Here is a 12,393-nt window from a genome sequence, read left to right as displayed (position 1 = left end):
TCATTTACAATTTATTAAATATAAATTTGTAGAATGGTTCAATTTATATTAAATTCAAGATATATTAGTCCAAATAAATATTTTGGATTAATAAAATTGGGTCAATTATTTAAGCCCAATAAATGTGGATTTAATTAAAAAACTAAATCCATTGATTTGGGTTATAAAGATGACTCCACTTTGTTAAGCCCAATATCATCTCATCCTAGAGGCCCATTTTCATGCCACGTGTCAAAGTTAAGTGGCAATCCAAGTCAAATTAAATAAGCCACTAGAATTATGCCATGTGCCAAAGTTAGGTGGCAATCCAAGTCAAATTAAATAAGCCACTAAAATCATGCCACATGTTAAAGTTAGGTGGCAATCCAAGTCAAATCAGATAAGCCACTAAAATCATGCCACATGTCAAAGTTATGTGGCAATCTAAGTCAAACTAATGATGCCACTAGAACAATGGCACGTGTCTATGTGACATGTTCTGACCAATCAAATTAAAACTCTTCAACAAAAAAATCTGATTGGTCAGTTCAAACCAACCAATCAAATCACACCCTCATACCACTCCCTACAACTATAAATAGGGGTTCTCATTATTCTGAAAGGGTTTTTGGGAAGAACAAGAAGCAAGAAGAGAGCTCGTGAATCAAAGGCCGCAAATTCTCTACAAAGCTACAAAGTTCAAGCAATCAAATTCAAGCTCAAGTTCAAGAACAAAAACGAAGACAAATATCAAAAAGTTCGAGATCAAGTTACTTGTTCATATTTATCGTTCGTCATAACCATACAAGTGTTCGTGACGAATAATTAAAATCCAAATTCGAAGACGAAGATTCAAGATCAAGCTATTCAAGCCCTTGACTCTAAATCAAATTCAAATTCAAGTTCAACGTGTTTCATATTATTTGAAGAATCAGAGGATTATTATAGAGATTGTAACCGCATTACATTTTGAAATCAAATATTACACTTTGTTACTCCAATTTTCCGGTCTTGATTATTTATTTTTCTCGGCTCGAAAATTTGTTGTTTACAACATCATAGTCACATCAAACAAAATATACTACTAGTCTAGTAAAAGGTTCTTCAACAAGTATTCATAAGAATTAAGCATTCAAAGGTTTTTAATTCCATGATGTTTGCTTGGTTGGGAAACTTGGCATGTTTTTCTTAGTCAACAACGGAAACATTGATAATTGTAATGTTTGTTGGCAAAATAATGCACAATTTTAAATCATTATTCATGTTTTTCGGATATTAATTTTAGTGGTTTTTTCTATTAAAGGAAAATTTTCATAGTTTTAGGATCTCTTTTAAAACTATTTTCTAACAAGCATGTTGCTAAGATTGGATTTTATCAGGTGTAATGTTTATCAGTAGTTCTTTTTGGGACAACTATTTAGTAAATAATTATTTTTTAAATTATTTATGTTACAATTTATGAATTTTTTTATACAAACTAAAGAACCGTTTTGACTAATTGAAAATTTTATGAGAAAATATTAGATTATGATTTCAATTTTTTTGAAGTTATTGCAAACGTTAGATGATAGTCTAATAGTTTGTTTGTAAGGTTGAGCAATATATGCTCAAACAACAAGCCTGAATATAACGTTGTATAACTTTTATAAATAAGGACAAAATCCGAATGACTATCTAAAAAGAATTATTTGTATAAATCAACCATTTATTTATTTTCACTTGGTGAAATTTATTTGTTTTCGCTTTACTGAATTTTGTGCCTCGACGGCTCAAACAGACATGTACGTTAGCTGATTATTGCTTTATATAAATTATTGGGAGTAACTATTTTTTTTTAGAGCTGTTGACAAGGGCCTTGCCGAACAAAAACTTATTTTTAAGTTGAGATATAATTATTTGTTTCTTGATTGTGTGTCAATTGCACCCCTCGAATTTGAAGCATGACAAACTTAATATCATCTTCCTTTACCATTTTATTAGAATATTCTATTTTGTTAAGAAAATTTAACCGTTTTATATATAATATTTGAAGAATTCATTTTTATTCTATTTGTTCAATATAATTTATCGGGAAATGACTCAATTAAACTTCCTTGCTTCGCTTTGGCTTTGCTCCTGTATATATAAAACGATTAAAAAAAAAAACTTAAGTTCTACATACATACCAGTAATAATATAAAAGTATTTACACGATCAAATCAAATAAAAGACAATTATAAGTAATTCTGTACATAGTAACTTGAAATTGACATTGGCAGGACACAACTACTAAAAGAAATTAATAATCACCTCTTCTTATTATTGCAATTATGGCCTTGTTTTTTAAATTTTGGTAATATAATTTAAAAAATAGGAAATATTTTTTAAAAAAATGGAAGGGCCCTACCATCTTATTATTGCAATAATTGACTTGTTTTGATTTTTCTTAGGACATTATGGCCTTAAAAAAGGTAGGTTATATAGTTAATTTGGTTTAGGACAAATCTTAACATTCACAATCACAACCTTTTTTTAAAAAAAGGTTTTACCCCTTGTCTAGGCCTAGAAAGTAAATATTTTTACGGAATATAATAATACCATAAACCAACCAACAAGGATTGTAGTGGAGTGATAAGTACTCATTTATTCTTAACCAAAAAGTCTCGGATTTGAGTTCTCTTGGGTACGGAGTCGCCTTTGTTAAAAAGCGTTTTACCCCAAATGTGAATCTTCTCAGAGTGAATTTAAATTTAGTCGAACTCTAATGTGAGTATCGCACACCAAATAGGAAACAAAAAACGGAAAAAACATAAACTACCATCTAATATAATAAAAATTAAATAGAAAAAATATATCTTTCTTCCTTTCAATAAAAGAATCTCCAGCCCCTAAAGTAGAAAAATCCCAACTTTCCTGTCCCCACAAGAAGCTGCTGATACATTTTGGATAAGCCTCTTTCTTTTTTAAAAATAAAATAAAATTTCAATTTTAATAGTGCTTTTGTCTCAATTATTCTCAAAATTTGAACCATATCAATATGAATAGGATAGAGCAAGTATAGATTCTTTTCATTTTAATTAAGTATTTAATTTCACTCAACATAAAATTTAAGAAATAAATAAAAATTTCTAAATCTAGTGGTTTTAAATTTCTTAAATTTAAAATTTTGAATAGTTCTTAAATTTTATGACCTTATTAATTTGTTATGTAAAATACTAAAATTTTAAAAACTTATTAAATATAGAAGAAAACACTCATTTTAAAATAAATTAAAATTAAAACACAACACTTAAATTGAGATGGAAAAAATTCACACAGAGTATATAAATGTTTGCCAGTAGGGAATGTGAGTGACCAACAAGGATTGTGGTAAGCAGTAAGTACTTCTTCACCCTGAATTAAGAGGTCTCGGGTTTGAGTCCCTATGAATACGGAATCACCTTCGTTAGGAAACATTTTATTCTTTAATGTGAGAATTTTTGGCGCGAATTTGAATTTAGTCTGACTTTAATCAGTGGCGAAGTCAGAAATTTGACTAAAAAGTATTAAAATATAAAGAAGCTAAATAGCATAGAAATCAAAAAATATCAATATATATAATTTTATCTATCCAAACAATATAATTTTTCTACGAAGAGGTGTCGATCGATACCCTTCAAGTGTATATGACTCCGCTACTTACTTCAATGTGAATACTCAAGTTGGAAACTAAAAGAAAAGCAGGTAATGTGAGGCAGGAGAAGGCGGCAAAAAGAGAGAAAAACAAGAAGAGCCTCTTCCCCTCTTTTCTCACAAAAAAGAACTAAAGTTTCCTTGTGTGGGAATTGGGTTTTGGCTTGCATACATCATATATAGCCACCATATATCACCAAAACAAACAGAAATTTCTTTTTTCAAACAAAGATATACTACTACTACTAGCCTACAAAAGTCTAAAAACACCATTATTATAATTTTTTGTTACTAGTGCTCAAGTATATTATATATAAAACATTATGTTTTCCAAAATATTTCAAGAGCAAGAAATCTCTTCCCTCCATTGAGAGAGTTCCTTCTACACAAGAAACAAAAACTACAAAGAATATAACTTCATTCAATCAGTTTTTGTTACACTTACAAAGATGCTTTCTGTTATATGCATTCTCTTGTTTTGTTTGTTAATCTCTTTTTCCCCACAAATTACAGTTTCCCTTAATGTCACACTTCCTCATCAACATCCTTACCCTGAAGCTGTGGTTCAACAAGTACAAAGGTGATTATAACTTTATGCATAACATTACCTCATATGAGCAGAAATAATTTTTTTATTCCACAAAAGTAGGAGTAAGGTCTGCATGTATGTTACTAACACCACCACATAGAATTACACTGGATATGTTTTGTTGTTTTTGGATATCCCTGTTTTTCCAAGAAAATCCACAACTCCCATCTGGGTTCCTCTGTTTTTATTTTCAAGAAAATCCACAAAATCTAATTTGAGCTTTTCTTTTGGTTTCTCCAGAGGTGTTCGATATTTGTTTTAGTACTCAAACTAATCCGACTTTGCATCAGAAAGTCCACATTGAAAGTAAAACATTTTGTACCAAAGAATGTCCAATAGCCAGAATTCAAATTCGACGAGATCTCTTATTAAGAAAGAATGAGAAAGTACTTACCACATTGGCTAAAACTCCGTCTGGGTTTTGATTCTTTCCTGCTACAATGTCTTCAAATAGTTAAATTTCACCACAAATATCAGCCTCTCAATCTTATTTTTTTTCCCAAATAAAGCCCCAAAAGTTTCTTATCTTACGGCATATATTAATATTCGAGCTCTAGTTTTGCTTGCATTCTTCATCGACGCTTGCTAAATGTATCACTCATCTTACTTCCCACGGAGTGTTAAGGAGTCTTTCTGTGTGTTATAATCTTTACGGGAATTTATAGCATATATTGGTTGAGCTCAAAATTGGCACACATGCATATCCATTCTAGTGCTACTCTAGTCCAAACATATATAAATTCGAAGTTCAGATGGAATCGGATATGTTAAGTGCTTGATATTTTTTTTTCTATTTTGTTTACAGGAAGGTGAACGAATCGATATATAGGAGGCAACTATTGGACACCACCATAAATGCCCAATGCCAAACAGGTAACCCAATTGACGATTGCTGGCGCTGCGATCCAAATTGGTCTAAAAACCGGCAGCGCCTTGCAGATTGCGCTATTGGCTTCGGTCAGGGCGCAATCGGAGGTAAAAACGGCAAATACTACGTCGTTTCCGATTCCTCCGACGCCGACGTCGTAAATCCATCTCCGGGAACTCTTCGGTACGCCGTAATCCAGGAAGAACCACTCTGGATCATCTTCTCTGGTGACATGTTCATAAAATTGAAACACGAACTCATTGTTAACAGTTACAAAACCATCGACGGCCGGGGAGCAAAAGTTCACATTACCGGCAATGGATGTATAACGTTGCAGTATATTAGCAATGTGATTATACACAATATTCATATTTACAATTGTCTTCCGTCGGGGAATACTGATATACGGTCGACACCATCTCATGTCGGTCACCGGGGTAGATCGGACGGCGACGGGATCTCGATATTTGGGTCACGGAATATATGGATTGATCATTGTGCTTTATCGCATTGTACTGATGGCTTAATTGACGCTATTATGGGGTCCACTGGTATTACTATCTCTAATAGCTATTTCACTCACCATGATGAAGTTATGCTATTGGGACATGATGATAGATACTCGCCTGACACTGGAATGCAGGTTACATGATTTTCATTATTGCTCCATCTACGTTGCTCGAATTTTTCAAAAATATTTATTGTATCTATATTAGATTCTTTAAAATTGGTATATTTATGAAGAATCTAATATGCATCAATCAATATTTTTGAAAATTACGAGCAATGTAGTTTGAGTTTATTCATATGCTTATCTTCATGTGATGAGATTCAAATATATCTAAATATAAATTCAGAAATTAAAGTTTATGTATTCTGAATTATAGTCATTTTCAATTATTTTGGTTTGGAATGAATAATTTATAATATATCAAATGAACTTTTAAGACAAATACATGATTTTTGGCTACTTCTGTCGAACTCCTCTGGCTTTATTTATCCATCTATTTTTGTATAATATAGATATTTTTTTCTTCTAAATTCCATTTTTTTCTCTCATATTAAAATTTTGATTTTGATGTGTAATTCATTTGTGGATAAAATAGGTGACAATAGCATTCAATCATTTTGGAGTAGGGCTAGTACAAAGAATGCCAAGGTGTAGAAGAGGATATATACATGTAGTCAACAATGATTTTACTGAATGGCAAATGTATGCAATTGGAGGAAGTGCTAATCCTACTATTAATAGTCAGGGCAATCGATATACTGCGCCCGTCGATGCAAATGCTAAAGAGGTATTTTCTCCTCTCTCTTTTTTTCATTTTGTTCAAATTTTGATGCATAAAGTTATTCGATATCTATTTTCTCCTCCCTCGCTATAGAATCGGCATCTTACTCTTTAACGGCAAGCGCAGCAACGAGAAGTTTTCCTCTACAGAATAGACCAGTTGAAGATGGAAAAGTGAACGTTGTCGAGCCTAGGGCTCGGAAAGCTCTAAAGGTAAGTTCAAGAACCAAAACTCTGCTCTGATACCCCCTAAAGCGAAATAGGCACGCGCACGGAGTGTGGTAGAATTCCTCGGTACGGTAATTCGAGAAGTCCCTCCGAGGGAGACTCCCATACAATTCTTGCGAGAGCTGGACTAGCCTGCTTCCACTCTTTTTTTTCTTCTTAAAGACAAGGAGGATTAAGAAAGGCTCCATTGCATGTGCTCGAGGTAGAAGTTTTTTTAGAAAGATGTGAATGGAAAACTTGAACAAGGTAGACGGGATCTTTCCTACCCCTTTATATTTCAACTTCTTTGAAAGGTGAAATTCGTCGTAAACCAAATTTGTTATTTCAAATTACGTAAATCAATAGTTCAAACCGCACTCAACCCCATTGAAGACGAGAGTGAGGTACAACAAGGCCATTTCTCTCCTTCACTTAAAACATAGCCTATGATGATTCTCAATTCCTTTTTTTGTAACTGTTCATCCGTAGTGGAGGAATTCTGGTAATTTTTCCTAAATATGACCTTCCCCTTCCTAGGCGAACATGAAAAAAAAGAGGGAATTTTTAGTTTAGTAAAGGGGCAAAAGGAAGAAGAAAAAAGAAGATGGCTTGTGCGGTTAAGGTTGTTGTACACGACCTCATAAGAAAAGAATGAAAAAATTAGCCCTGTCTCTTGTTGTTCTTCCATTCCCGACACCAAGCCAAGTCCCTAGGCCCCATTGCTGGAAAGGCTCGTCTTCAAAACCGTACATGGAGCTTCCGCCTCATACGGCTCCTCTAGGGATGGAGGTAGGCCCAACCCAGACTTGTGCTCTGATTGACTTCATCAGCAATCCTGAGGGTCCTGCCCTTTCTCTTTATCTCGATCCATTGCCGATTTTAAATCAAAAAAGAAAGAATTACGTTTCTTTCGAAATCGTAATTGTACCAACGGACGTTCTTGATCGAGCAGCTCTTTCAACTGCCACCTAATCCCCCAACATGCTCAAGAACCGAGAGCCAACAAATATTGAACCCAAAAAGAAAAAGGAAGAAAAAGTAAAATTCAATCCACAAAATAATTTGATTTATGAACAACATAATTACGATAAAAGTATAATGCCAAAAAAATCCTTACCACAAAGCATAATGATTCCTTTTCAGTTAATTAATTTTAATAAGAATGTTTGCAAATGCAAACATATCCTTAATTAGTTGAACTTGATTTAAATATTAACAAGAATGTTTTATCTGTTTAACAAGGTGACAAAGCGCGTGGATACAGACGAGGAGGAGTGGAGTGGTTGGAACTGGAGAACAGATGGAGACGTAATGGTAAATGGAGCATTTTTTGTGCCATCAGGTGAAGGAGGACTTAGCAACCAATACGCGAAAGCGTCGAGCGTGGAGCCCAAATCCGCTGTTATTATTGATCAACTTACTCTCAATGCCGGTGTTTTTGGGGCCCCCAGGTACAAATATATTATCATTTTTACCCCTAATGTCCAAATAATTTCTTTACTTGATAATTAGAAATTACATGTAAAAAGATATTAATGGTTAAGTGGTCTTAACGGTTAGTGATGAAAAATTAGAGGAGATTATGATTTGATATTAGTAAACATAAAAAAACGTTATGTGATTTTTTTTTTCTCATCTGCTTTAGTTTTAAATAGGATAAAATTATCTGATATTTTATTATGATGCCCTAAACAAATCTCCCGTCGATAAAATATAGAAGAAATGTTGATTGTATTAGAAAATAAAACTTAAGACACTTGACGTTGTTTATTATTGTGCAGACCTAAGTCCAAAGAGAATAATACCACTTACATTTCATATAGTGTGATAGTGGAATAAACTTAAAAGGAACCCACTATTTTCTTATTTACTATGTTTTGATATACTTATCCATCCTAAACCAAAGAGCGGGGCTAAGCGAGGGGCATAGCGATACAGTGTTCATACTCGAGTTGCTCAAATCCAGTAGGAATATCAGGAATATCGCTTTTTTTGTAGAAAGCTCGACCAGCGAGAAAAAGTGTTTGGCCGAAGCCAAAAAGAGAAAAATACAATTTCTTATTTCGTAGTGACGGAGTTGATCAAATAGAAGATAGTGTGAATTCGTTAAAGGCTAAAGAATATACTCTCTTTGTTTCGATTTTTTTGTTTTACTTTCTTCTTTCTTCCGTTTTAAAATATGCTTTTTTTTCACATTTTTTTATTTTTAACTTTTTACCTACAGTGTTAAACCATAGGAAAAAAGACATATTGGGTACAATTTGCGCATCTTAGTTTGGAATTACAAATTTTAAAAGCATTTTTTAAATTTTTTTAAATTTTTATATCAAATTAAATTAAAGAAACAAATCGAAACAGAGAAAAATTATATTTTATTTACTTTATTAGAAAGGGTAGAATAAGTACAAAGCTATACATGATACATGGATCCACGTGATCATACGTTCATTGAGAATCTAAAAAGCCAAACGCTACCCCAAAATAGAGCCTTGTACTTTGTGCTGTCTTTTTCCACAGTTGAGTCCACATACATTTAAGTAAAGTCCTTATGTTTTTTTTTTTAATTTGATGTCTAATATTTATATAATTGGGATAGATAAAATTTGAAATTACGCTGAGAAATTTTATATTAAGTGTAAAATATTTTTTAATAAAGATGATTTTATATTAAGGACTCAAAATTCAAGATCTTTAATTAAAATGAAGAAAATTTTACTCAATAGATTCGAACCCAAAACTTTCGGGTTAAGAATGAAGATAGTGAGCTCAAACCTAGGTGCAAAGTACTATAAGTATTATGGTAGAAGTTCAATATATTTATTATGTAGAGGTGTGATCATATTTAAAGTGAAGAGTGTGTTTAATTGTTTCTAAAAAAGAGTATAATATAATATGAAAAGAGAAAGTACAATATAATAGAGGTGAATTTACTCTAACTATGCACCCACCTTTTTAAGTTAAGCTTATATAGTGTTAGTTGTCCTTGAAGTGGGATTGTTCTAAGTGTTGGTCATGAGTTTTTTTAAATTTTATTTTTATCCAATTTATAAGAATCTTTTTATTTTATACATATATATAGTACTAGTAATAATTAATTAAATTTAGGTCAGGTGAGGTTATTTAATTAAGAGCTTGTGAGATGTGAAGTTAGATTCTCCAAGTTCATGCATTCCAGTCCATGCAAAAGGTAGGGCCTAAAAATCACTTTTTATTAAAGAATTTGGACCCCACTTTTGATATTAATTGGGCTTATTGGACTACTTTCCCTTAAAGGTAGGGCCCACATGGCCTAGTGCTCAATTTATTTCAAGGTTTGGGTGGGTGGGTTATTTTTTTTTTTGGGGGGAGGGAATGCAAGTACTTGTACATATTAGACTCACTTCTCTTGTGTTTGTCGAAAACAAAATCTATAAACTCATAAAGGTAGGGATAAAACTTCCATTTGATCATAGTATTTTGAAGTTGAAACTTCAAAATATGAGCTATTGAAGTTGTAATATTTGGAACATGAAGTTTTATTTAGACATGCATCTTATTTGGACTTTTCTTTTAAAATTTTGTGAGTAGAAGTCTCAACAATCCACTAGTTTTTGAAACTTGAAGATTAATTTCAAAATCTGATCCAAAATCTATGATCAAATAGAATCAAAACACTAGCAAAGATTGTGTACATTCTACCTCTTTCATATCTCATTTATGAAATTATATCGAGATTGTTGTTGTTGTAGTGCTCTTGTGAGTTGTGGTTGCATACATAAATTCGTTTTTATTTTACACTTAATTGGGAAAGGTCTATTGTTCAATGTAACCATGTAGGCAATAATTCATTTCTATTCTTGTAATAATAGGCACCAATATAAATAAGTATTTCCTTTTGTAACTGAACAACTTTCTAGATATCTTAGACTCCTAGAAAATGTCATGTCAAAAAGACATTTCCAGTTCTTTAACCTATTAGAATCTTTTAATTAATATATTTGAATAAATAACAAAATTACTCACCCTCTCATGATTCTTGAAATAATTTTGAATGTGTCTTTATCAAAGAAAAATGAGACCCATAATGGCACATCTACTATTTGCCCACATGCATGTTCCCCAACAAACTATTTAAATTATTGAAGGGTATAAAAAAATGGGTAAAATTGAAAATTTAAATTGATAGATTCTATATTTAATTTTTTTTTAATAAGAAAGATATTGTGCTTTTAAAACTATGAATTTAATTTTCTTAAATTGATGGTGGTTAGTTCAAGTGGCAATGGTTGAGAAACTTTGATTTCGGTAAAATAATCGAGTCTTGCGTCATGCAAACTAAGTTTGACGTCTAAGTGGAGATAGTATGATGATTAAATCTTGGATTAGATTAGAGAACCCGATAGGAAATCTCAATAGTTATGACAGAAAATACTTTATTATATACGAGAAACTCATGAAAAAAAAAATAGACTTTTTATTTATGGATTTCAAAGGGTGCATTTGATCCTAAGGGTTGGCTAGACGGATTTTAGCAAAAATAAACACACATAGGCGGAAGTAGAGCAGAAAGAATGAGTTCAACAAAATTCAATAGTTTTGATCCACGTCTTATATCTATCTTCAGAATTTTCTTTAATATTACATATAAATTATTAATTTAAATTCCAAACTCAAATTAATTAAACTCTAAAATTCATAAATCTCAAATCCCGAATCCTCCTCTTTGATATTCATTTAAGTTTGTGGTAATTTCCTTATATTTATATATGTATTTTTTCTGTCGAAAATATTAGATTCATTTGAACTCATGTTTATTATACATCTGCCTCTAATAATACATTGCATTATTTTTTTCAAAAAAACCAGAGATAATAGTATTAGTATATCATATGGAGGAGGGACCACCACCGGAGCTAGGGGGAGCGGCGGTGGTGGGTCCACCGGCGCCGGCGATGATAGTGACTTCTTTGGAATGATATTTGGGAACGGCGCACCAGAAAAATTATCAACAACCGCTTATACTATCTTATTATCTGTTTTAATTATTTTAATTTTGTACACCAACCAATTATTATTACTCTTACTATAGCATTTTTTATTTTTTTTAATAGGTGAGAATAATATTATTATAATTATTCAAGAAAGAATCAAAAGTGAATAAGAAAAAATATTGCAATTTGACAAAGATCACTCTCAAGGGTCCTAATTTTTCTTTGTACATAATTGATTGATAGGAATGTCAAATAGAGGAATTTATGGGTGTTCATCACTTTGGTTTCACTTTTTTATTTGTTGTTTCAATTTATTTATGACCTACTTTTCTTTTTTATGTATCCTAAAAAGAATAATATTTTTTAAAATTTTTTGAAAATAGTTTAAATTAAATTTTATTCTACACTTAACAATGTGATATAAACGGATTATCGTCACATTTTTTACTTAAAAACTAAAAGAAGCTTAAAAAATAGAGAAATGGTGGACAATGAAGAAGAAAGAGACGTAGGAATAGAATATGCTTACGAAATAAAGTAGACTAAAACAAGAAAAAGAGGGATTCACTGAAGCAAAGTTTTTTTTTTTGAGAAATCTGTTGTCGTCGTGTTCACATCTCAGTTAACTTACCAAAAATAAAAAAGTTTCTATTCTTTTTTCAATCTAAGACATGATTGAATGCGGATCAATTTCATGAAAAAATTACATGAATATCTAAAATTTATTTTAAATCATAAATTTTATACTATATCCAAATAACAATATCATGTAAATTGAGATGGAAAATGCATAATGATCGATAAAAATGTCAAAGAAGTATTTATGGGTTGTTAACCA

At 31.6% G+C, this 12,393-nt stretch overlaps 1 protein-coding gene across 1 annotated transcript; it reads left to right on the top strand.

The window, feature by feature from the left end:
• Positions 1-3,669: 3,669 nt before the first annotated feature.
• On the top strand, positions 3,670-11,818 carry LOC129899285 (probable pectate lyase 13). The gene is made up of 5 exons (XM_055974196.1): positions 3,670-4,210; positions 5,025-5,730; positions 6,194-6,385; positions 7,828-8,036; positions 11,431-11,818. The coding sequence occupies exons 1-5, from the start codon at positions 4,080-4,082 to the stop codon at positions 11,651-11,653; spliced, it is 1,461 nt and encodes a 486-aa protein (XP_055830171.1). The 5' UTR covers positions 3,670-4,079; the 3' UTR covers positions 11,654-11,818.
• Positions 11,819-12,393: the final 575 nt, after the last annotated feature.

The sequence above is a fragment of the Solanum dulcamara genome, chromosome 1 (assembly GCF_947179165.1).
Source record: "Solanum dulcamara chromosome 1, daSolDulc1.2, whole genome shotgun sequence".
NCBI classification, from domain to species: domain Eukaryota; kingdom Viridiplantae; phylum Streptophyta; class Magnoliopsida; order Solanales; family Solanaceae; genus Solanum; species Solanum dulcamara.
The sequence above is the reverse complement of the archived record's forward strand: the minus strand, read 5'-3'. Positions and strand labels throughout refer to the sequence as shown.

Excerpts from the sequence above, each read along its gene's own strand:
- LOC129899285 (XM_055974196.1), top strand. The coding sequence starts at position 4,080 with ATGCTTTCTGTTATATGCATTCTCTTGTTTTGTTTGTTAATCTCTTTT. Across the intron at positions 5,731-6,193 it reads CGCCTGACACTGGAATGCAG|GTGACAATAGCATTCAATCA; the intron begins GTTACATGATTT and ends TGGATAAAATAG. Across the intron at positions 8,037-11,430 it reads GGTGTTTTTGGGGCCCCCAG|AGATAATAGTATTAGTATAT; the intron begins GTACAAATATAT and ends CAAAAAAACCAG.